The sequence below is a fragment of the Herpailurus yagouaroundi genome, unplaced genomic scaffold (assembly GCF_014898765.1).
Source record: "Herpailurus yagouaroundi ecotype Mexico unplaced genomic scaffold, PumYag 28, whole genome shotgun sequence".
Taxonomy (NCBI): domain Eukaryota; kingdom Metazoa; phylum Chordata; class Mammalia; order Carnivora; family Felidae; genus Herpailurus; species Herpailurus yagouaroundi.
In genome coordinates this window covers 67,776,008-67,803,633 of record NW_024412376.1, presented here as the reverse complement: position 1 = coordinate 67,803,633, position 27,626 = coordinate 67,776,008, and the positions used below count along the sequence as shown (strand labels likewise).

The 27,626-nt window shown below is 36.2% G+C and overlaps 1 protein-coding gene across 1 annotated transcript in view; it reads left to right on the top strand.

Moving 5' to 3' along the window:
• LOC121030571 (bifunctional heparan sulfate N-deacetylase/N-sulfotransferase 3-like) overlaps nucleotides 1-27,626 on the top strand; it is a 182,416-nt gene that overhangs the window by 67,244 nt on the left and 87,546 nt on the right. The window contains 2 exon segments of the mRNA XM_040475111.1: nucleotides 4,658-4,812; nucleotides 23,869-24,054. Coding sequence (XP_040331045.1) covers nucleotides 4,658-4,812; nucleotides 23,869-24,054 — 341 coding nt within the window.

Here is a 27,626-nt window from a genome sequence, read left to right as displayed (position 1 = left end):
CACTAGCACACTTGCTCACTCACTCTCTCTCAAAAATAAATAAACATTAAAAAAAGAAAAGAAAAATATTGAAATCTTGCCATTTGCAACAATGTGGACGGAACTGGAAGGTATTATGCTAAGTGAAATAAGTCAGTCAGAGAAAGACAGATACCATATGTTTTCATTCATATGTGGAGTTTGAGAAACTTAACAGAAGACCGTAGGGGAAAGGAAGGAAAAATAAGTTACAAACAGAGAGGAAAGCAAACCATAAGAGACTCTTAGATACAGAGAACAAGCTGAGGGTTGATCAGGGTTGGGGGGTGGGGGAGAAGGGAAAATGGGTGACGGGCATTGAGGAGGGCACTTGTTGGGATGAGCACTGGGTGTTGTAGGTAAGTGATGGATCACTGGAATCCACCCCTGAAGCCAAAACTACACTGTATGTTAACTAACTTGACAATAAATGATAAAAATAAATAAATAAAATGAATTTCTAAATTAAAACAAAAAGAATTTATAGGTCAGAGACAAAATTTGACCATGTTTTGTTGTGAAAGAAAATCACTCTAAAATACTAAGAATAATTAAAAGCTTTCTTTCCCAAAACAGAAATTAAAAAAAAAAAAAAAAAACAAAAAAACTTCTGGCAACTCAATTTTTTGTCCAATGCTGAATGCTAAAGAATGTCTCTAGGCAGTTGCTCTCCTTCCTTTTTGTTTCTGCAATATTTGTCCTCTTTCCTTACTTGAGCACTTCCCACACCTCACAATAAAAATGTCCAGTAAGAAACTGGCTTCTGTACCAACCTTGTCAGTGACTTGGGACAAATTATTTCACCTTTCCAAATATCAGTTTCCTTATTTGAAGAATAGAGTTAGTAGTAGCCCACACCTCATAAAGTTGTAGTGAGAATTAAATGAGATGGTGCTTATAAAACAGTTAACACAATGCTCGACAAAAGGTAGAGTCTCAATCAATGATGATTTTAAATATCATGGCAGGAAAAATTGAAGATAAAATACTGAAAGATAAGTTATTTAAATAGATACAAAATAAATAATAATTTGCACTAACTTTATTAGATTTCAGCATAGTTTTGTAACAATTTAAGAAATGACACTTAAAATTGGGGAATTTGACTTCTAGTTCTCTCTTCGTCCAGTTCTAACAAAGATGGGCAAAAGTCAGGAGATAAAAGGGTGGCAAGAGCCCAGGACAGCCCATCACAGCTATGTTTCAACTGCTTTTTATCGTAATGTTTAAAGTAATAAGCAATAGACATTTATTCTCAATATAATTGTGATACAAAATATACCCAAAGTAGGATTAAGTGAAATCAGATAAGAAAGAGTTATAAAGGAAAAGGGAAAGGCATATATTTATGCCTACTATGAATTTATATAAATCCATCAAAGGGCAGACATCATTTGTCTATTACCTGCATGATTCAAATGTATAAATATTTTAATAGCAGATTTCACCATGGTATTCAGGAAAGAACAACAAACGCCTGAGCTATCTTTCCAAAGCTACCTTTCCACTGTCCTGATAAATAAACTTTGTGTAAAGTCCAGGTAGAAAAAGGAGCAAAGGGGAGATGACAAGAAAGGTGCAGGAAAGATAGGAGTTACAGGGGACAGGGAATAGAGATTTAAAGCAGTAGGAGGAGTGACTTTTCATAATCTAGGAAATCTCATCTCCCTCTACCCACATTCACTGCATCCAGAGGAGGTGGAAGCCAGGAACAAACTGATTACTGGGAAACCCCAAGAGACTCATGCCTTTTTTCAGTGTGGGACCGTAAAACTGCAATAAGTAACTGATTGTAATCTTCGCTGATATGGTATCCTGAGGACATACAAAATGCTAAGCAAGAGGAGAGTCTCTTGGATGTAAGTAGAGATGTTTAATTGTGGTGAAACTATATGACATCATCCTTGTGTCCAAAAACAAAAACAAAAATGAAACAAACAAACAAAACATGTATTTAAGCATCGCCAGTCACATGTAACAAATGCTTCTTCACCAGGGCCACCATATTTATCACCTAAAGGTAGCAGTACTCAAAACCCTGCAATGATTGGGGTCATCAGAGATTCTAAACCCTGACTCCATATTCCCATTCCTTTGCATTCCTCTCTAGAAGTCTTCCCTGAGCTGTAAAATAATCACTCAGAAACCCGAAGCTGGTGACTCATTAATCAGGCCAGTCAGTTAATTTTGATGCCTTGGTCTTGGCATCTGCCACATAACATGCAGGTGAAACCTTCCCCCACATTCTGATGCGGTATCACTGTGAAAAAAATAAAACGAAACTCAAGGAGACCTGAAAAAGACACAAGAAGAACAAGAGTAGGAAATAAAAAAAGAAAGGAAAAAGGCATTTTAGATTATCCAATAGGTGCCAGGATTATAGTACCACTTCTTCTCAAAAAGAATAAAATAGGTATTGCAATCCATCTTTTTACCTATATAAATACAGACATTAAGGGGTTATGTGACTTGCCTACAATCACACAATTCAAATGTATTGGAACCTATAAATAAAGACTTCTCTGACTCAAAAAGCTATCCTTGTTTCACTATATTATGGCAACATGGGTGTGCGATGAAGAGGGAAAAAATGAGGGAACTAAAACATTAAATTTAAAGGTGCCCTTTACATATAAAGAAAAAAAGTTCCTTTATATTAGCAAGTATTTAATCATATGAAAGTGAAACTGAAGTCTGTCCTTGTTGAAGTATTATGTTATTCTATTCATCCTACATTACTAATATTGTTTCTTCCTATATAAATTAGAACAAGGGGCTCCTGGGTGGTTCAGTCAGTCGAGTGTCCAACTTCGGCTCAGGTCATGATCTCGCAGTCCATGAGTTAGAGCCCCTCATCGGGCTCTGTGCTGACAGCTCAGAGCCTGGAGCCTGCTTTGGATTCTGTGTCTCCCTCTGTCTCTGCCCCTCCCCCACTCACACCTTGTCTCTCTCTCTCTCTCTCTCTCTCTCTCTCTCTCTCTCTCTTTCACTTTCTCTCTCTCTCTCTCTCAAAAATAAATTTAAAAAAATTTTTTTTAATTAGAATGAGTGTGCAGCCTCATACTACACCTTTATCTTTAGTAAGTCACTTTCTTTGCCCAGTAAATCATAGGACATGATTCTTTTCCTGCCAATGGACTCTGCCTTCCTTCTCTTGCAAAAATGAATAGAAGAACAGTAGTAACAGGCACCGGCTTGGTTGGCTGGGTCAGAGCAGCAGTGCACCCTCCATCTTTAGCCTGTAAGGCACCATGGAAACCCGTCATATCAGAAAAATGAAATTTTTGAAAATATGAGAGAAGATTTTCTCCACATAGAGAGGACATCATTTGAAGAACCTACTATTCTATATTCTAAGAGTTTATTAGATTCAGTGTTGTGGCTGCAATTTCAGTGTGGTTGCAAAACTTTGTGATGATTAATATCATCTTATGATATGCCGGGAAAGTGGTGAGGCACCTTAAAGTGCTCTCATGTCATGCTTCAGTGAACAAACAAAGAGAGTCCCATCCCCCTCAAGAAAACTGTGGAATTTCCCACACTCAGCTAAACTGCTGGTCAGGGAAAATGGAGGAAATAAAACATGACTAAAAAGGAAGAAATCAGAGGAATAACAACAGGGCTGACTCTCAAGGAAATAGGAATTTCTTTTTGTTGTTGTTAATGTTTATTTATTTTGAGAGAGAGAGAGCATGTGTGCAAGTGGGGGAGACAAAGAGAGAGAAGTAGAGAGAATTCCAAGCAGGCTCCACAGGGTCAGCACAGAGCCTGAGATGCGGGACTGATCTCACGAACCCGTGAGATCCTGACCTGAGCTGAAATCAACAGCCTTATGCTTAACCGACTAAGCCACCCATGTGCCCCAGAAATATGAGTTTCTTGATGGAAAGTCTGCTTCCAGGAACTTGAGAAAAAGGTCAAGCATGAGAAACATGAGTCCACCAAGGATCAGCTTGGCTTGTTTTACTATGACTTCATCACGTCTCAGCCTCTTTCCTTCACTTTCATCCTTTCTCCCTTCTTCCCTTCTGCTTTCTCTCATTTACCCAATAACAATTCCTACATTTCCTTTTTTCCCCCTTGTTTATGCCATATTTTTCATTAAATACTGAGTAGCTTCTTCTCAGAGCTAATGAGGAACCCAAATAAATTATAGAATTATTCCTTTGTGACTATGATGTCACAACCTATATCAGAAAGACCTACTGCTAGAGCTCTGCCACTCATTTCTTTACTCGCATTCCCTTAATTCAATTTCCTACTCATCCCTCCATTTCCTCCAAACTACAGGTTAATACAAACACAATAAGAGAGTTCTAATGTCCTTGGGAATGGTTGTGTATTTCCATTTTGCAGTGATTTTATACCTATGTCTTATGTTGAAAAACTTTTAAAAGAGCTTTGTCACAGTCTCTTGTTGTTCCCCAAGTAACAGGTTTTCCTTTGCTACATTTCATGTTCAAGCCTTATATGTATCAAAAAGAGTATAAATGGTGTCTTCTAAGTACATATATGTGTGTATATAATTGGATGGATGGATGGATGGATGGATGGATGGATGGATAGATAGGTAATTTATATAGATAGGCAGACAATCATTGCAACTGGGATTAATTGAATAATCTTTTTTCCTCCAAAGGAACTGAAGAAGAAGATGAAGGGGATGACCATCTTCTGGGGTCTGTGGATGAGTTTTGGTGGTTTCCTCATATGTGGAGCCATATGCAACCCCACCTCTTCCATAATGAGTCATCTTTGGTGGAGCAAATGATTCTCAACAAAAAATTTGCCTTAGTAAGTAACTCTCAATCAAAAAATTTGCCTTAGTAACTCTTTTGAATATTACATTGAGCTAGTATACACTGACATTAGAACAAGTTGGTATTTTAGCCTTTCAGTATGTGACTTTTGAATTTATAGGGGACGCTCAGTACTACGCCTATTACTTTGAGGGTTCTAATTTAGGAAAAACTTCACAAGACACTCTAAGACTTACCTACTAGACAGTTTAGTCAGAGCTCATAAGACATGGCTCTCTGTCCAGAAGGAGCTTCTTGCTATATCAGGAAGGCAAAATATGCACACAAAACAATTTTCCAACAAAATGAGATATTCCATAACCTACTACTAAACTGTACAGATATAAGAACCAACAGTTCAGAGAAATAAGTGTCATTGGGAGTGGCCAGGAAAATGTACTTGTGGAAACAGGACTCTAGGTACACCTGAAATAAGAATAAAATTTACGTGCCAGGAAGCACTGGAGTATAATGAGGCTGAGGGAAAAGACCATGTAAGGAGACCATAATGTGGGCACTAGGTAATGAAGACTGAGTCAGAAAGGTAATGAAAATGGGAGGAATACCATTTAAACACATTGCAAACATATATGTTATAGTGATGGAACATTCACTTGACTGGTACACTGTTTTCTACTGAAGGCTTTCTGCTTCCTGACAGGGAAATTTACAGTAGAAGTTCTAATAAGTACAGTGTACGAGAAAATGTGCTGTAAGCAGCAGGGATGGTATATAGTGATTAACAACCCAATATAGCATGTTTGTTTCTGTGAATAATACTAATGGCACACAAACACATGGAGGACTCCAGATAGGCATTTGTCTATTTACCCAGCATTCTCACACCTTGGGCAGGGAGTGCCTTGGGGTAGGAACTATATTCAATTCATCACGTCATGGCAGCTCCTATATCATGAAGGTACTCAATAAGTATTTGTAGCATAAATGATCAAGGCAACAGAAATTATCATTCAAAAAGGATTTGAAATGTAATATATTTTTTATCTATTATAGCATTTTTTATTTCCAAACCATAAAGCTGATATTACAAAGTTCATAAATTATTTATATTGAGAATAATTCTATAACCATCATATCATGTTCCTAAGCAAATCCTACTGATTGTAGACTTATCCCAGTGTGTAAAATGAATTAAAATACACAATGCTGGTTAATTTAAATATGATTTTGAAAAACTTAAAATATAATTGCTCCCTTGACAAACAGAAAATGTTTTACCAGAGATTTAAAGTTCTAACCCCATAACTAGAAATGATTGATTTCAAATACAACTGCTCAACTTTGAGGCTTTTCCACATATATGCCTTTCTCATCATTATAGTCCTTAAACAGTATAGTTCCCAACATTATATGTTCTTAAACATTATAGTTCTATTTCTTAACATATTTCACCCTGAAATGACATAAGAGATTATGGTTGTCAAGGGTTATGTCTCCCTTTGCCGGCCACCTGACCATACAACTGTTGGCTTTTTGGCCACTTAGAATTTCAGAGTACGGACACTCACTTATCATAGAGCGTATTCTATGTAAACTGCTGGAGCCAGGATGTTCAGGTAATTGATCCACATGGTACCTTACTTAAAGGTGCACAATAAAAAGTAAGAATTTATAAAATACATTTTTCTATTGAGGATATAGAAGGCCAAACACTTTATGGATAGCATTAGAAGCCCATACTTGTCTTTGAACTTCAGTGACTGCCCAAATTAGATACGCAGCTGCAAGTGCACGACGGGCATGCACTGGTATTTTGTCAAGAAAATGAGAATAGTGTCCTCCATATTGATATTGTGAAAATGTTCTGATAGAATTTGCAAACTCTTGTGAGATGAAGAGCCTCCTTTATCCCCCTAGAATATAAACAGAAATAGCGAACAGCATGTAAGAGTGTGTAAACATTGTCACACGTTTTAATGGAGAGCACTAAAAATCCTATCTCGATGCAGCAAACATTAATTCTATCATCTTCAAAAGTCTAAGACTTGCTGATATAAGCAACATTAATCAGCATGAGAGGATGTGAAGAAGAAAATTACTTTTATTCTTTAATCTGTGGAGAAAGAAAGGAAATAGTGAAAGAAGAAATACATAGAGTAAAAGAAAGTATTAGTACAAGATTAAAAAGGAGAAGTAAGCAGGAAGGTTTTTGTTGTTTGTTGTTTTTGGTAGCTTTCAAAAAACTAGTTTATCAAGGCAAATGTGATGAACATGACATTAACTGCTATCTATATTCCTCTGCAGCTACATAGTATCTAAACAATAGTATTCTATTATTACTTGAATGGATGGATCACTGAATGTTATGTTTGTATTAAAACAAGTGTAAATACTTGAAAGTGCATATAATGAGAACAGACATGCACAGGGATTATATACATTTTTTTTTTTAGAATTCTCAACTAAAAAGCATCATGAGTTGAATAATTCAGAACTGAAATTTGGTCATTCTTAACCTCCTCACTCAAGTGCCAAGCAAAGGACATTTTCTTCAAAATTTCTTTCCTAAGTACAGGTTGACAACCCAAATTACGATCCTCAAAGCAGCAGAGAACAGTCATGAAGGATCTTCAGAAATAAGGCCAAATATGTTCTTTAATATTTAATCAATTATAGGACCCATGGATTTTTTTTGGGGGGGGGGTGGGGAGTCAGCAAAGGACAGATAAGAAAAAAGACAAATCCAGGACCAGTCCCGCCCAGCCATAATCCCAAGAAAGAGAATATATATATGTAAAGCAATTGAGAACAGTGATTGGCACCTCACAAACAGTGATGGCAGCTGTTGTTTTGATTATCATTCTATTCACTATCAGAAAACTGCCATCTTCAATTTTTGCCTAGGCTCCTGGGAGGCATTTAGAGTGACAGGTGAGAGGAACCAAAATCCTCAAGTTTAAAAGCTTATTCTGAATTGCTATGACATTTGGCTAATGTGAATTCTACACATTTTCTAAACATGTGTTAACTCTTCTACTTCCCATCAAGGCATTAGGGTTACAAAGAAGAGGCTTTGCTGCTAAATTTAAAGAGGTAATGAGAAAAGGGTTTTCGTTTTTTGTACATTCCATATTATTTCCTTTAATTCTTATAGCAATCCTGAATTGTAATTATATTCATTCTCACTTTATAGAAAAGGAAAGTGAAAATCAGAGAAATACAGTGATTCACTCAGGATTATAAAGCTTCGTGGGGGTAGAATTAAGACAAGAATTCCAGGTCTTCTAAAATGGCATATATTGTAACCGCCCAGGCTTTCTCACTAGCCTCTCAACCCAGTTCGAAGGAGTAAGTCTAGATTTCCCTTCTGTCTGGTAATCCAAAAGAATATTTGATAATTCTGATAACATAAAGGAAATTGAAAACTAGAGGTGGAACTCATAGGGCAACTTTTTCCTGAGGTTCCCAGAGGTCCCCTAAACTAAGATAGGCAGAGTTTCTAAAATGTTGGGAAAGGAGACAACTAAATCTGAGGACCTTTCCACGTGAATGAGTTTCTTTTGTCATCTATAGATAGAAAGACTGCTTTAATTCAATGGAAATTATTCTAGAGGAAGTTTTGCCTCAACTACCAACTCACTAGATGAAACAAGGAAAAGCTTAACCTGTGCTAACAGTGCATTTCTCAACTGGGTAGCATCCTGCTTTTCTCCACCAGCTTAGAGGCTCTGAATTTAAAAATGAGCATTTGTGTTTCTCCCAGTGAAGGAACTGAAAGAACATACAGAGAAGCAATGTGCTGGCCTGGGAGCAAGTGGGTATTCAGACAAGACTGGAGCTCATGGATAAAATTCAATATTCAAATGAACGATGGAGTTAGAAAACATTTAAAGTATGTTTCCAACTAAGAGAATCTGAGACTATGATGTAAAGCCCTTTTGTCTGAGTGTTCTCTATCACCATCTATAACCAGATACCTGTTATTTTCATTGGGTTTTAGCAAATACATCTGATCTATTATCCTTTTGCACAATTGGACACTTCTGTCTCACAAGGGAATTTGATGTCCATTTTAATTTAGCTTTGAAAGCTCTAATAGCTTATTATGGAAGGTCAAGTAAATCCTTTAGGCAAACTTGCATTTGATGATTACAGCCACCAGGAAATACAGCTTTAGAGGTTGATTAGAAAATATTTTTAGTTTTCAAATATGGGCTGCTTCAGGTATTAAAATGAAATGTAAACAAGGGTGTTTTTTTTTTTTTGCATGATACCCATATCTGAAGCAAGGATTAATTATAACATTTGTTAATGACCTACAACACAGTTTGAAATATCTATTGTACAGAATGCCTGGGTGGCTTAGTTGGTTAAGTGTCTGACTTCGAATCAGGTCAAGATCTAACCTTTCAAGAGTTCAGGCCCCATGTCAGGCTCAGATCCTCTGTCCTCCTCTCTCTCTCTCTGCCCCTCTCCTGCCTGTGCTCTCTCTTTCTCTCAAAATAAATAGTTTTTTTAAATCTGCTATAAAGTATCTATTGTACAGCTTTTAAAATTGGACAAAATTCCATTTAATAAGTAAAATAACATTGCATTTAAGCCTCAAAACAATCATCAATATGTATATACTTTCAATTAAAGAATTAGAGCTAACATTTTTGATAAATTATGGTGGCTTAATTTTTAATGAAAAAATAATTAGTGGAAATTTTCATCAAAGAACTCATTGCCAATATCAGATGACACTTAACACTGTAATAGACAATTGTTATTAAAATTAGTAGTAGTAGAACAATGTTTCTAATCCTGAAAACATAAAATCTTGCCAAGTATTGTACTTTTTGACTGCATTATCATTACTCTTCAAATAGTGTCCTTTGTCTTTGCCCCCTTCTTTTCCAAGTTCAGCAGAACTGCTAATTCACATTAGCTGAAATGTCTATTGTCACAACTTTTTAGATTAGTGAGCACATTAACTTTTGTAATATGGAAATAAAGATTATAGTATCAAAATGTAATTTAAAATATATTTAAAGACTTGCTGGCTTAAGGAATATATGATAATCTTTTAATTAGTTTGCTTGCCAGCTAGAGAATGAATGAATTCTATCATTTTTACTTCAATGAAGCACTTCGTAAAAAGACATTCGATTTTTACTTTACTGATATTGAAAACAAAGCACAGTTCTTGTGGTCCTCATAGAAATAGAGTTCAAATCAGGATGTGAAAGTCCACTTGGAGCTGGTAACCACTTCTTCAGTTACCCAAGTAGCACAATTTTAAAAAGACACTAGCCATTATTCAGAGCATGATGACCAATATGGTGAAGTCTATAATTTACTTCATAAAAAATAATGGCTGAAGGAATGTGGTAAGGCCAAGAGATGGAAGAGGAGACCAAAGGACGTATTATCAGGACAAATATTCAACTTAAAAGTTCGAGGATGGCCATCTCAGTGATTCCAGTATCAAAATGTGTCAGTGCTGACACCCTTACCCCCACTACCACCTCACATCCTCCCCCAGGATGTCCCAAATCTCCCAACTGCTCAACAATTAAAGGGGCCTGGCTCAGAGTCTCCAGCATCTATCTCCAGCTCGACCGCTGACAACAGTTTTCTGAATGATTAGTGGTATAGCATGCCGGCTGGCAAATATTTTGAATATTACTCCTGAGTATAATCAATCAATTATATGATTTAGAAGGAACTTAAATAAGTACATTCAGAAAGTAAGCCATAGGAGAGGGAATACAATCCTATATATTCAGGTAGCGTTTTTCTTCTAATCTAGGTTCTTTACCTAGAATGGTGATTGACACCTCATAGGTGCTCAATGTTTGGTAGATGAAAACATAATAAATATTTCTTCCAGATCTTAAGATTTTATCATTACTGTTTAAAAATGTAGGTTTTATTGTTATTTGGGTATGGTGAGCTCATCAGATCAGGAGACGACCGCAATTGAAAAGCTGGTTTGTTACTCAAAGTTTCCAAAGAGGAGAGAGCACACCACACCATCCAGGCCCCATGGTGTAGCACTAGAGTCAGTAGAGAGAGTACGGGGAATCCTGTAGTTCCTACAGGAAAGGCCAGACAAGGCATGGTAAACAGGTTTCTAATGGTGTTATACCTGGTCCTGAGATGATTAGGGAAGGGAGGTAGCTCCTCAGCTTAAGAAGGAAGTGATTGTGGGGCACTTGGGTGGCTCAGTTGGTTAAGCATCTGACTTCAGCTCAGGTCGAAATCTCACGGTTCACTAGCTAGAGCCCCGTATTAGGTGAGTTACAGCCCTGCTTTGGGTGAGCCCCTCTTCTCTCTCTCTCTCTCTCTCGAGATTCTCTCTCTCTTTCTTCCTCTCTCTGCCCCTCGCTCACTTGCACCCTTTCCTCTCAAAGAAAACAAAAAACAAAACAAAAGCCAAAAAAATGGAAGTGGTTGAGAGTAGGGACCCTGAACAGGTTGGTTTACATTTGAAGAGCATGCTCTTGGATAGGTGTTTAACTGTCTCTAGGAACTGGATAGCCCTGGGAGAGGCAGTCTTTCCCGGGTCAGCAAGGTCTCAGATGTCAGAGCATCAGAAATACAGAAAATAAAAAGGCATGATTAATACAGTTACATATACCTCTAAGTTATGTATCTTGAAGCATTCCATAGGTTTTCAAATCCCCTCATCATTCCAGTTGCCATAATTGTACAACATCTAACTTGCCATTCTCCTTCCATATATATGTTGCCCCGTGTGACCATTATCAGAACAGAAAACAGTACAATATTTTTCCTTTATGTACTTTACTTCTATTTATGTAGCCAAGAGCACATTTTTTTTAAACCATCATATCCCACCTGTGTCTGCCAGACCTTCTGCCCATGAGCTATTTATTAAGCCTTCAAGTATTTGTTTTTGTCCAATAGCTTTTGTAAACTGAATGCTAGCTTTGCCATTAAAACTACCCCTTTAACATTTCATATTTGTCATGTGTTCAGTGTTTCAGTATATCACCATACTTGTAAAGATTGATTCTGTTATTTAACATGCATTACTTCTGTCCTAGTTTTGTGTCATCCATATATTTTACAAGTATACTTTATCAGTATGACTTTTGCATCTTCATCAAGTTGTTGATCAAGTTGAACAGGCTCAGAAGAGCACGTCTCAAAGGAATTAAAAGTCTACAAGTTTTATTATTTCTAATTCCCTTAAGACATGCTCTTCTGAGCCTGGAAAATATTGAAGTACTTTAGTTCATTATAGTTAACAATTTAGTTCCTCGTGTCTTTTATTCTAATTTTATGTTTATACCATCATACGTATTTTGAAGAGCGGTTCTCTTTGATAGGGAAAGTAGAATCAGAAGAGATATTGGGCATTTCTGCTTTTCTTACCCAATCATCAAAATTTTTCAGCCTCCTCCTTTCCAACTGTGAACATGGAATTAAATTCTTTGTGTATCTTTTGCTGATTAGAGTTGTTTTTAATTAGCAATTTATGGAAAATAAATTTATTTTGAGCTTTAGCCTCCTTCATTTTTTTTTACCATTTTTATTTATTTTGTTTTGTTAGTTGTTTTTGTCTTTGGTTATTTGCACTTGCTTTCATCTCATGTACCTGTTTTAAGCCTTGGTGAATGTGAGGGCCCTATAAGTAGTTTCTTTAAATAATAGCTAGTATTACTGACCCTTCATTATGTGTCTAGAACTCTTAATTAATAATCTTATTTTTTCTTGTATTAATCATATTTAATTCCTGTCTCAACCCTTCTGACCTCATCTCTATTTTATAGAACACAAAAAGATGACATTTGAAGGGGTTTATTTAGTAATTACTCCCATCCACAAAGCAAAGCCACAGTTCTGGCACTCGAATTCAGAGATTTCTGACTCTTAATCACGATGGTAAATAGATGTTTTCTTCCTTGTTTTGAATAATTATAATTCTCTAGGACGCATTACATTTTTTGAATCCCCGATCCTTCTTCAGCTATACTCCTTTAATGTATTCCTAGTGTATATTCCTTTAGTGTATCGTTTCACCTTTTTCTATCAGAATGTTTTAAAATCTGCTATCCTAAACTGAAATTTCACATCTAATTATTTTCAGAATTACGTATTTTAAGCATTTTGAACTCCAAGATGACATTGTCATCTCCTTCCCAGAGTTCAGTCACTTCCACATAGACTGTAGAATCTGAGAATATTAGGGGTGCCTGGGTGGCTCAGTCAGTTGAGCGTCCGACTCTTCATTTCGGCTCAGGTCGTGATCCCAGGGTCATGGCATCAAGCCCTGCATCAGGTTCTGCGCTGAGCATAGACCCTGATTAATATTCTCTCTCTCTCCTCCTCTGCCCCTCTCCCCAGCTTGTTCTCTCTCTCTCTTTCTCTCTCTCAAACAAACAAACAAACAAGCAAACAAAAATCAGAGTATATTAGAGTGGGAATGTTGAGGATGGAGAGAAGCAGAAAGACTGGAGGTAAGTAGACAAATTGGATTACTATGGAAATAATTAAAGAAGAGGACATAAAGAACAGCTTTAAAACTAACAGCAGAAGTGAAATTATAAAGGAGAGAAATGTATAAACTATTTCTGAAATAGAATCAATAGGTCTTCTTATTGGATGGATGATGAGGAAGCCAGACGAGATAACAAGTCAAAAATAACATCAAGGTTTGAGCCTCCCAATTTTCTATCTGTGTGTACTTATTTAAAGTATGTAGGTATGAACTGCTGCTTTTCCTTAGAAGCTCTGTATACCCCCTCCTACCCATTCTACAGATGCACACCTTTTTTTTTTTTTTCTTATTTGGATACATCATTACACTTTTGAAAGTGGTTTTGATTACATCAGGAACTTAGAATCCTTTTCGTTGTAAATTCCTTTCCAGATTATTTTTTTCCATTCTATAGGAAGATTTCATGCCCCCTGAGAAGCTGGAGAGTATAGAAAACTATTCTTCAATTCCTTTCCTGTATTTCTCTAGAGACAAAAAAAATTCTACACTGCATCTCAGCACATGTACGGTAATTTAAACTGGTTTTGTAAAAAGAAAGATAAATTTAGTACATGTCCTACATGAAAATAGTCCCGCACTGCCCAAATTTATTTGGGCACAAAATGAACTAAAAGCCTTTATGAAATCTCCAAGAAAGTCTTTGTGGTGAGCTGGAGTCAGATGCAGGGATGGAGCTGGGGAAAGGTTTATTTCCAGATCCACGCATGCTGCTACTAAATTTTGACTGCTCCTTCCTTTTTGAGTGCCTTGCATTTAGTTAAAATGGAAGAAGCATTTGTTTTCTGAGAGGTTATCATAAACATGGCAGAGATGGAAGTGATGGCAAAAGAAGACATGACAGTAAGGTCCACACACATGCTAACCCTTCATCCGCTTTGGCCTTTTCACGTCTCCCCCTCCATGTCCACAATCATTCAGCTATTTCCATGAGTTCTTTCTTTGCACCATATCCTGCTCCATTTCAGTGCTTTCGACCCCCACTCCACTTCCACATCTTTCACCCTACACCTAGATCCGTGCAGCAGCATCCAAACTCACCTCCTTAATGCCCCGTTCTGTTCAATTCATGCTCAAATCAGGGAACGCTGTGAAACTTGAAATTCTGTTATGCTATTTCCCTACATGAAACAGAACTTTGCATTTCAATTAGAAAGCTTCTGGACTCTCTAGACAAAATGCAGGAAGAGAAATTTGAGTTCCATGTATTTACCAGACATTATGCTTAGTGCTTTTCACATGTCCTCAATTAATATCCTCACAACCACTTGTGAGGCTGATCATCCCCATATTGAAAATGAAGAAAGTGAGGCTCAGAGTGCTTATATAATTTTCCTTAAATCATATAGCCAGTGAAAGCTGAGAAGGGGTTTGACCCCAGGTCTTCCAAGCTCCAAAGCCCATGTAACCAGCATGGTTGGTATAACTGAAAATTGCCATGTAGTTGATACTGTTATTGACTGCTGTTACCAAAATATTACAATCAGAATGTTATTACTTCCCTAAAGAGCTATTTTAAACAAATTCAGAATGTTAAAATTTGATTTTTTACAATGTTTTTCATTTAAATAGATGTTTATATAATTTATGTAATTTCTTGTGTTTGGACAACCAGCACCACGAGTGTGAACTGTCCTGGTGGCTATTATAAATATCAGAGGGTATGCAGTAGTTATAACAAAGAGCAGTATCAACTTTTTTATTCTTTCTGGAATAATAAACTTCAATTAAAACTGGTACTAGGCATAATTAAAGATTCCTACTCTAATCAACCCTGTGTATGTTCAGAAAGATTAAATGTGTTTGCAAGTACCTTGGGAATTTGAGCCTGTCCCTGAATTGTTTATAGCTTTATTACCTCTCAAGGACCCAAAGGTCCACATAAAACTCATCACTTCAAACTCTGAGAAAGCTGGATTAAACTAAACCCTCTGATTCCTCTATTGTGTCTGTAGATCATTTTATTTTTGGTTATTTTGCTACAGCATTAAAAAAAATCTTCATAAATTCATTTTTTTTATATTTCTACAAACCCCTCCATGTGTTTACTTGAAGAAATTGCAGCAATTCAAAAAACTCCGCCTGGCCTGTGTAAGGTACAAGTGTTTACATCATTCCTTTGAGTATTCTCACAAAAGTACACCCCTTAGTGGCATGTTGACTTATGAAACACTCAACAGTGACATGACACTTCACAAATTCTGAAGGGAACTCAAAGAGAGGAAAGCAGCATGCTCTGTTAACTAGAAACTTACCTGAAATAGATTACACCATTATTAGGGAAGACTAGAAAAAAATCTATCCCCCCAAATCATTCCTTCTTAGAGGCTACCAGTGAAAATGAAGTTTAAATTTCAGTATTGGTGCTGAATTATTTCCTTACGTTTTGTCACTGGAATTTCTTAATGCATTTGGCATACTAAATTTCATTTCAGTTTTTCAACTAAGTTGTTAACTTGGAGTAATGCCTGAAGGGGAGTATGTGATGTCAAGGACAGTTTTTGCTCATATTGTTATTATAACCTTATCAAATTTATGGTCTGCCAAGAGTATTTTTACCTCCCATTTTATCCATAGTATCAATTACTTTTCCAGAAAAAAATATATACTTTTTTGTAAAACATTTTTTACATAAGATTGATAGTGATAGTGTATCTTCTTTAGGAATGTCTCCTCTTAAATAAGAATTCTGAAGAGGTTTTTTAAAGAGAAGTGATGTGGAAGGATTCTTAGTTTACCTCTCTTTCCTTGTCTTTTTGTTGCTTAAAACAGAAAGAGAATATGTGGCTCGGTCAGTTGAGCATCTCACTCTTGATTTTGGCTCAGGTCATACATCAGACTCTGCTGAGTGTGAAGCCTGCTTAAGATTCTGTCTCTCTCCCTCTCCCCCTCCCCCTGCCTCTCACTCTCTCACTCTCTCTCCCTCTCTCCATTCCAAGGAAAAAAAAAAGAGAATATTAACAAAATGAAAGGAAATTAAATAGTAATTGACCAATAATATTGTTTATGTTATATCTGTCATTGTATACAACTCTTTGTAATTAATTTTATTACCCCTACTCAGCAAGCAAGGGAAGTGAGGCTTGGTGAGACCTGCCCAAGTTCCTAAAACTAATGAAGGGCAGCACTAAAGTTGAGCCAAGGACTTCTATATCTGTACTTCCTCCAGGATACCATACTCTCCCTATCCCTGAGATTGTCTGGTAGACACCAACCATTTCATTGTCATGGATTTCAGTATCTTTAAATATGAGAAGAATAAGAGTATTTTCTCACGATGTAGTTGATGAAACACTATATATTCCTTTCCAGAGCTGAGTAACTTCACAATAATAAGGTCATACTTCCAATTTATTGAGTTACTATAATGTCACTCCATTTCACAAGGTTTCATTATTAACACCTTTAACACTTTACTCCAAAGACTTGTGTTTCTGTAGGCATGCTTCTTTCAGATCCAAACTATGAGACAAAGAATATCACCTTCCTGGGGTTTCTGGACCCAGGGAAGCTCATGTAGGCTTGGTGTCCAGAGTTTTTATTGGGGTTTCATTTCATAGGCATGATTGATTAAATCACTGGCCATGTGATTGAACTCAATCTTCAGTTCTTCTCCCCTATCTGGAGGTCAGGCCAATATTACCCGGATCAAAGCCCCTCCCCTCTAATTACACGGGTGGCCTTTCTGGTGTGGCCAAACTCCATTCTGAATCATCTTGTCAGCCTAAGCTCAGATAGGGTCTCAGGGGCCCACCATCAATAACAAAGACATTCCTATCACTCAGGAAAATTTTAAGGATTTCAGGCTTATCTCCCAGGAACCAGGGATGATGAAGACCAGCCAAATTCTTTATTATACAACAGCTGACAACAGAGGATAAATTTAAACTCTTAAACCAAATGTATTAAAAACAACATGATGACCACAGCAGAGTTTTCACATACCAACCAGCAAGCAGGAATTTATATGATGAATTTAATATTACCATGTAAAAAAAACCTAGAAATAAATTTATTGGCCAAATCTATAAAGATTAACCAAATTTATGTAAATATGCCAATCACTTTTTAGGAGGTTATTCCTTAAATTTATAGGTGGAAAACTACACATGTTAGTTTAAGATTAGATCATGGATTAAAAACAGTACATTTGTACTTAGCATCTGAATATAAGATCACTTCTAAAACCAAATAGATTATGTCAAAGAAACAGAATTTTAAATCTGAGCTTTAGTGACTACTTGCACAATTGAAAAAAAATTAAAATATCAGATTCCTATACTAAGGTAATTATTTCTTTCAGAATCTTTTATTTCACACCATACCAGGGATACTATCATTTATCACAGGAACATATTTTAATATTGACAATGTTATCATTCAATTTCAAACCTTAATTCCCTAACCTAAAGATAAATCCTGACTTGCTTGGTTTCCTTCTAGGTGAAGAAGGAATTCACTTCTTTGAAATGGTAATTTCCATCAATTGTAACTGCTACAGAACTCCTCCTTCTCCAGATGGGAGAGAGGCCCCCTGGGCTCCCATAAGCTAAACTTTGTGTGTGGCCTGTTAGTTTCACTTTAGGAAAACAAATTGTCTTTAGAACCTTTAAAATGCTCCTTAATTCAAGGGAATCATTTTCTTCATATATATATATTTTTTTCTTCATAGATTTAAGATATACATATATATATATACACACACACACATATATATGTGTATATATACGTATATATGTATTTATATGTATATAGGGATATATGTATGTGTGTATATATATATACATATATACATACATATACATATATACATACATATACACACATATACACTATATATATATATATATATATAGTGTGTGTGTGTATATATATATAGTGTGTGTGTGTACACATACACGTGTGCATGCACTCATATGTCTTTTATGTTAAAAGGTTCTAATTTCATTTTCCAAACATGCTCCTATCACATGGAAAAATATATTCTTTTCTATGTGAAAAGCAATAGCTTTTAAAGAAGGCACCTAAAAATCAAGGCAAAACAATATTTTTTCTAGAAACAACTGCAAAATATACTACCAAATGCAAACATATAGAAACTGTATCATAAATCCACGTAAATTGTAAATGTAAATTCTCAGTACTATGAGATAGTTAACCAAAGAATGAACTTCTATGTAACTGAGGAAATGGGACATTCTAACCAAAATGAACTGTAGAAAAGCACTTAGAAGTTTTTCCAAATTATGTTGTAATGAACTTTTATATTTTTTCTACTATAGAATACAGAATGTCTGTTTTGTTGCCTATCATTGTGGGTTTTCTAATTACATTAGTTTTCAAACTTGCTAATCTGAGACATGTGGAAACAGGCAACAAGTCTAGTCCTAAATGGAATTTAAAAGGTTCTAGATTGAAAGGGAAAAATATTAAAAGTAAAGTACCATTCCATTATGCTATGTGAAATAAGTCAGACTGAGAAAAACAAATACCATGTAAGTAAAATCTTAAAAAAAAAAAAAAGAATAAACAAAAAACCAAATCAGAACTATAAATACAGAGAACAAACTAATGGTTGCCAGAAAGGAGGGAGGTAGGGGGTTGGGCAAAATGGGTGAAGGGGAGAAGGAGATACAGGCCTCTAATTATGGAATGAGTAAGTCTCGGGCATAAAAGGTACAGCATAAGGAATACAGTCAATGATATTGTAATAGTGATATAATGGGACAGATGGTGGCTGTTCTTGTGGTGAACACAGCATAATGTATAAACTTGTCAAATCAGTAAGTTGAACACCTGAAACTAATGTAACATTGTGTGTCAGCTATACTCAAATTTTTAAAAAGTAAAGTACCATTCCTGTACTAACAAGAATTTAAGTAAACATTATCAAAGATTATAATAAACAATGATTCTTCAGTAGTAAAGTTAATTGAGCAGCTCAAATAGCTGAATACCAAATTTTTTTCTCTTCTTTTAGTTTTTTGGGGAATTTTTCTAAGGAACATAGGATCATTCTTGCTTGATAAAAATGTATTATCTTCACATTCTCTATTTGGAAGTATTTAAATGTATAATTTATGAAAATCTTAAAATTTTTATTCTATACAGTATAATTTAAATATATAAGTTCATAATAACAAATAAATGTGTCTATTTTGCACTTGAATAAACATTTTTAGCTACAGTCTCAAAAAATGTTTTCATGTATTACTCATGTAAGTGTTAAATTTCCCTGTGAGGTACCATATGTCCATTCTGCAGACAAGCTGAGAGTTTAACTGAGATCATTGAGAAAAATGAAAGTTAAAATGAAGGGAGGTGGTCAGAATCAGTTCACAAACTTGCTCAGTAATATTTATTGAGTGCTTGCTATTGGCAAGATACTGGCCATGTAGCAGTAGACAAAACAGAACCCAGAACTTATGGAGCTTATTGTTTTGTGAAGAAGAGAGACATTAAGAAATAATTATTTCTTATTGTAATTCTACAGAACAATATTCACTTGCAAACTGTCCAGTGTACTATGAAAAAGAAACGAAGGCTACAAAGAGAAGTCTTAATGCAGACTTAATTTAGATAAGGACTTGTCAGTGAAGGCTTCTTTACAGATATGACAGGATGAATCACCAAAAAGAGGTGGCACATTTATCCCAGTGAAGAGTTGGAGTAGGGACATTCCAGGCTAAGAAAACCATATATAGGAGGATGCAAAGGTAGGAAAATGCTTGACGGATTTCATGAAAAGATTAATGTGATGGAAATACAGTGAAGGGAGGAGGGTGGTGCAAAATGAGACTAAGGAGGGAAGTGTCATATCGTGCAAGGCTTGAAACTATCCTAAGAGTTTTGTATTTTACCATAAGTCAAGGGTAGATTTTGAATAGGAAGGTATAGGATCATATTTGCGACTTTTAAGTCTTACTTTGGCTGCTATGTAGAAAATTGATTAGATTCAGCGAGAAAGGAAAAGGGTAGAAGAGTTAGGAGCCTGTGCTAGAAGCCCATGGAATAAAATGGTAGATTATTCTATGTAATGGTGATGACAGAATTAGAGAAAAGTGGATAGATTTAAGATGCAAACTGGAGGTAGTACTGATAGGATATGATAATGGACTGGATTTAAGACAGAATGAGGAAATAGGTGTCAAGAACAACATCTAATTTTTTCTAGATAGCCACTAGTTGGATGATGACCAATAGTGTCATTCAATGACATGGAGGAACCCTGGGGAGAGAGCATATCTGGAAGAGATGGGAGGTGGAGATTCATAGTTCAGCTGTGAGACTAATTAATCCCACTTGTGTTCTAAATTTTTAACTTACATTTTATAGGAACAGAGCCATATTCCCCAGTCTTTTTGGTCCATGTCCTCCACTAGGAAAATCTTGGTGTGGATTACCGAGTTCCTGGAACTAAGATGCTACTTTAATCAAGGATTAATGAAGAAGGAGAATTAACTTTTTAAGCTAAAATGTCTATTATTTTAGACTTTTGGCCCCATATAATAAAATAATATGTGCTTAATTTCACATTAAAAGGTTTAGAAGAGAATATTCACTCGAGAATTAAACATTATCACTAAACCTTCTAAAACCTGATAGTCTGCCTTCCAAAATACACCACCTACATCTTAGCCCAATGGTATTTTCTGTGCAATACCATTTCAAGTGTTCTTTCTGGTATTGAATGCAAACTTGGGAGTCAATTTATGTTGCCCTAATCTAAAGCTCTTTTAAAGAAGATTTTCTACTAACGAACTGTCAATGATTTATGGGCTGGAGCCACATGGCACTGGTTGAGACAATTTGGACAGATCAGGCTGGGAAGCAGACACAAGAAGAGCTATTAGGATTCAAGTCACAGAATCCTCATAAGAGCGAATCCCAAAATCTGCATTGAAAATAGAAAAGAGGGCCTAGCTCTTTTACTGATAAAAAGGTGGCCCAGTGGTTTCATAATATCCACATTACAGTTGAGTAGTAGAATCATAGCTTACCAAAAAAAAAAAAAAAAAAATGGAGTCAGATGAATAATGACAACAATAAACAACAAACATTGAACGTGTATCATGAACTAAATGCTTTCCCTGTATAATATTATTTAATTTACTCTCAACCCCTTTGAGATAAGTACTCTATGACTAGCATTTTAGAGAATAGAACATGAGGCTTAGAGGTTATAAATCATTTGCCAAAGGCCACATGGATGGAAAAGGGGAGAGTGAAATGGCCAGATATGACTGACTCCAGGAGTGGTGTTCTCTACCACTGTGACACCTGCACCAACACACAAATAAAAGATGAGACTAAAAAGCCTCAGCACTTCTTCAGTGTTAAAAGTTGGAAATAAAAACAAAAATTGTGTATGCAATTGTTCCCCCAGTATTGGGGGATATTCCAAAATAAGGGAAGTGTACTTGCTGTGCAGGACGATCCTTTTCTTACATGGTGTTCCTGAAGACATAGCCAAACACTTATGGGCATTTAAAACTATCTTGAGCTTTCTATTAGCATAATTTCTTACAAATTTGGAGATATTTGAATTTAATAGTACAGTTCCTATCATTGTGAATTTTTTTTCCTTGCTTCTTAGAAAACTGTCAACCTGTAATTGTTAATTTTTTTCTTTAAATTTCTATGACTGAAATTCATTTTCTTTCACCAAGTCCATCATCACTGCACCCCTATTCTTAAACCAGTTTAGATGAGTACTTCACTGACCTTTTCTAACACAAAGTATGCCTTGGTAAATTATTTTTAGTTGAAAAAAATTTGCTTTAGTTTGAGTTTTTAAGAAAACAGTAAAAAATGCAGTGAGATGTTTCAATTTAGTTTTTAGTGAAATTCTAAATGATAAAATAATAATTGCATAAACATGGTAATTTCTACAAAAACGCAAATAAGATGAACATGAAACTTTCTCTGTCACTCCTCAGAAACACAGGCATGGGCCACTCCACTCTAATACCACCCATTCTCTTTGTCATGGCACAAATTTGGTAGCTTCCCTTTTCAGCAACTCCAACTATACCTGCCTGAACTCAGCCTTCAATGATGAACAGAATTTACAAGACAAAGGAACGGGGTATTCCAATTGAGAAGAGCAGTGTGTACAGTATACAGCAAAGACTTGAAGGGAATCATCAGACATTGGGGGTGGGAAGGATGGATGCTGATAGGAGATAAGGTAATGTAGATAGAATTGGGGCCAAATGTTGAGGGCCTTTTATGTTGTGTAAAGGAGTCTGATACTTAAGGAACTACAAACCATTGACAACCTGTTTTCTTTCTATGTTCAGGGGCTTCATATATGTCATCACCTCCTGTTGTTATATAAGTTGGAAAAAAAAAAAAAAAGCTAGCTATACAAACTAGCCAAACACAGCTAGCCTCTTTTTCCATATCCATTTGTAGCATATTTCTACAATACATTTAGCAGCCTGATACTATGGTTCTCTGTATGTGAAATTTTTCTTTGACATGAAGAAAAGCCATGACTAATTCAAGGAAAGCCCATTTAGGTGGAACTTTTGAAGACTATAAAGCAATTGAAATTATAGCTAGAAAAACAAACTATCTTTCAGGAGAAAAAAATACACATCTACTGCTGAAGCCATGGGTGATCTTTTTATAAAAGATACGTTTCATCTTTTATGCCTGTGCAATTTTCCTCTATGCCAAAAGATTCCTCTATATATCAGGATTAATGGACCATCTCAAATGAAGAAGAACAATCACATTATACAAGGTTTCCCCAAACCCCCTGCAATATATCCAGATGTCACATAGCTTTAGTTTTGGAACTTTCTGACGGGGTCAGAATCAACTGAATAGAAGATAGCAGTGTGTGTGCATATATGCGTATATGTGTGATTTCAAAACAATTGTTTTTAACTGGACTCATTTTATATACAAAATCTTGACTTCAAATCAACTACACTTCCAGATTATTTGGCTCTTTCAGTACTTTCTACTTTTACCAGGATTTCAAGCTCAAGGAAAATTGCTCTGAAGATTTAATACATTTTCTCATTGAAAGTGCGTGTTTCTTCCAAGGCGGGGAACATAGTCTATTATTGACCCACATGCTGAGGGACCAGCAGAAGTGTGGAAAACTTGGTAGAACCTGGGCGATAGACAAAATAAAATCCTATTAGCAGATCTAGCAAACTCAGAATGTGTTCTATTCCTCTAATAAAGGTTGGTCTTATTTTGTGGGGAGTGCTGAGTGTTGTTTGTAGCAAGTGCTTGTCCTATCACTTATTGAAATTGTGAGAAGGGAGAACAGGTGGTAATGACAAGATGCACTAATGCAGACTCTTTCAAGTTGCTCACTAAAATCATTAGTCCTGTTCCACCCCCTCTTCAGCACAAATGTGTTAATGTCAAGACTGGTGGAATGGTTACCTAGCCTTCATGATGTCTAGAGGCCTTAATATTTGTTACTTTAGTTTTACAATACAATTAAATAATGATGGATTTAAACAAATGCATTTATACCACATTTGAAAATCCTGGGGTAAAAACGGGATCAAGATAAATCTTCCCACGTTCTAATTCACATTTGCTTGGTCTTAGGAGCATGGCATTCCTACGGACATGGGCTATGCGGTGGCCCCTCACCACTCGGGAGTCTACCCTGTACACGTTCAGCTTTATGAAGCCTGGAAGAAGGTTTGGAATATTAGAATCACCAGCACTGAGGAATATCCACATCTGAAACCAGCTCGATATCGGAGGGGCTTCATCCACAAAAACATCATGGTGAGCTTCCTCCGGTATGCATAGGGTACAACTAATTCTTCCAGATTTCCATTCTTCATTTGAAGAAAGAACAAAAGAGGCAAGCGAAATGTTGAAAGCTTAACTATAGGAAAAGCTGCATGTTGCAGGAAGTACATTCATCATACCTATGCAAAGGATGTTTTAATTAAAGTTACCTCTTCTTGATTCTTCAGTATAAAATGTTTTGTTTTGTTTTTACTGACACTACTACTATTAACCAGGAACTGATATTAAAATACTAAGGAAACACTACATCTGACTTGCAGGTAATTTATAGAAGCCATCATTTCCTCAAAAAGTTATTTAGTATGTAAAACTAAAACCAACTCTCTGCGTATTAACCATGCTGCCCTTGTACAAGTCAAACTGTTCTCTTTACCATGTCAAACCAAACAAATAAACAAAAAATTCAACTACTTACAGCAAGAAGCTATATGTGAAGTCCTGCATAATCACTAACAGATCATAATATAGAGTACAAAAGTAACGGATGATGTTAATTAAGTCATTTACATCCATTGTCAGATTCTCCCCCAAGCTTCTCTTGTTTTGTTTTGTTTTTTTTTACCCTGGTGATAAATGCGCACTGTCAAGATATGTTACGGCCTGATGCTTTGTGAGGCCTCCCAAAGTAATTAAATCCTACTTTTTCCCAAATTAGAAAATCCAAAGAGTGCTGGTGAAGTTAGGGATGGGCTTCCTGGGACACGTACTGGGAAGGAATACCACACAGAAGAACACTATGTGGTGAGGCACTAGAACTCTCTGTCAAACTGTGTTTGACCAAATGTCTGCTCTCTAGAGTTAGGTGTAACTGACTTCTTTTCAGACAGGTTTCTAATGTCTGCAAAAATTACAGAATGGATAATGACATTTAACCTAGAGCAACTCCCGTCTTAACTTTTTCCTCAACAAAAACTGTTGTAAATGCTAGATGGGGACAAAATGCCTCTATTTTATCCCAGTCTGCCCTTCTTCTTTACTGAAAATAAACTCACTATGCATCAATCTGCTAGCCTTTTGATCAGAGAGAGTTTAGGAGACTTGGGTTATATTATTTAAAAGTATGGAAGAGTATTTCAAATCATATTCAGGCTTAGTGGAATAGTAAACTTAAGTCTCTAAGGACTTTATTAAATGTTGTTCTCTTTTGTTTCTGTTTCTCTCTGTACTGCCAGAAAATTTTCTTGCATATGTCCCATGAGATATGTTCATTTTTCATTTCTCCTGAAAACATATTTTACCTGTATTATAAATGTACAAATCTTGCAGGTAATAAAGGCTGTAACAGATTTCCTGTTTTGACAGAACTGTCCCTGTCGCTCCAGTTTTGTACCAATCCATGGAAACCCTCTATATTTGTTTTGTAGGCTCTTGGATGAGAATTTCCAAGTGGGAAATGTTCAGCAGGCAGGTGACTATACAGTAAAAGAGAGAGGACAGGGCTTGGAGGCATCCAAATAGAGATACAAGTGAAGACCACCAGAGCCAATACCCCCTCCTAGGGAGAGACTGCAAAGAAAAAAATCACACCCATATTTTGTTTTATGACATGAAGGAAACTTTTTTTTTAATATTCACAAATCAAATTCCAAAGGCCTTAAATGAAAGTCATTATCTTCCCATCAAACCAGCTTTTATTGATCCTGCTATTCCCAATTCAGTTCTACGTTTCAAACATCACACTGGCCACTGCCCGCCCACCGCCCCCCACCCCGGCCAACTTCCAGTCTCGACATTCCATCAATAATTCCTTTACAATAAGTTTTTTTTCCCCCTGAGTTTCCTACAGCCTAATTCACTGCCTTGATTTCATGTGTAAACTACGTTGCTTGTTCCTACTTTGTCTGTTTACAACTTCTATCCACCTCCTGCACTGCAACCTAGCCCACAGATAGTGCCAATCTTTTCATTCCTTTTATTTTTATTTTTGAGCACAACCAGTTTTATGAAATAACTTTGAGTCATTTCCTCCCCTGTTCTAGCTTTCCCAGTCTGCCAACACACGTGGGTGGTATACAGTCTATGAAACTTAATACAAATTGACCCTTTGTATGGACTATTTTATAAATATAAAACTCAGTAACCAACCCTAACCCCTTAATCTTAAAAGTGTCCTCTTTGATTAGATGCCTCCCCTTGTCAGTGAATCAGTGTCTACCTGGCTTCCCTCTGCCCAATAGAATTAAATGCTTTCCCTATTCCAAATAATGTTTACAAACTGTTTCCCATTTGGGAATTTCTTCCTACAGGTGAATTTTATTTCCTTCACTTCTCCTTAAATCATCTGGTTTAATTTCTCAGTTTTGTAGCATTCTATTAAGTTGGTGAAGGTTCTAGTATTTTTTATTATTATTTAAACTCAAGTTAGTTAACATACAGCGTGATATTGGTTTCAGGAGTAGAACACAGTGATTCATCACTTACATATAATACCCAGTGCTCATCCCAACTAGTGCCCTCCTTAATGCCCATCACCCATTTAGCTCATTACCCCATGCACATCCACTCCAGCAACCTTCAGTTGGTTCTCTGTCTTTAAGGGTCTCTATAGTTCGCCTCCCTCTCTCTTTTTATCTTATTTTTCCTTCCCTTCCCCTGTGTTCATCTGTTGTATTTCTTAAATTCCACATATGATTGAAATTATATTTGTCTTTTCTGACTGACTTATTTTGCTTAACATAATATCCTCTAGTTCTATCCACGTTGCTGCAAATGGCAAGATTTCATTCTTTTTCATCACCAAGTAGTATTCCATTGTATATATGTACCACATCTTCCCTACCCATTCATCAATCGATGGACATTTGGACTCCTTCCATAATTTGGCATTGTTGATAGCACTGTGGTAAACATTGGGGTACATGTGCCCCTTCAAATTAGCATTTTTATGTCCTTTGGATTAATACCTAGTACTGCAATTGCTGTGTTATAGGGTAATTCTATTTTTATTTTTTGAGAAATCTCCATACTGTTTTCCAGAGTAGCTGCACCAGTTTGCATTCCCACCAGCAGTGCAAAAGGGTTCCTCTTTCTCCACATCCTCACCAACCGCTGTTGTTTCCTGAGTTATTAATTTTAGCCATTCTGATAGGTGTGAGGTGATATTTCATTGTAGCTATGATGTATAGTTCCCTGATGATGAGTGATGTTGAGCAGCTTTTCATGTGTAAAGTTAGTAGCAGATCTGTCCACTGAAATTTGGCAGGCCAGAAGGGAGTGGCAGGAAATATTCAATATGCTGAATAGAAAAAATATGCAGCCAAGAATCCTTTATCCAGCAAAGCTGTTATTCAGAATAGAAGGAGACATAAAGAGTGCCCCAAACAAAAACTAAAGGCATTCATGACCACTAAACCAACCCTCCAATAAATTTTAAGGGGGACTCTCTGAGTGGAGAAAAAAAAAGACCAAAGCAACAAAGACTACAAAGGACCAGAGAACATCACCAGAAATGCCAGCTCTATAGGTCAGGTAACACAATGACACTAAATTCATCTTTCATAATCACTCTGAATGTAAATGGGCTAAATGTTCCACTTAAAAGACAC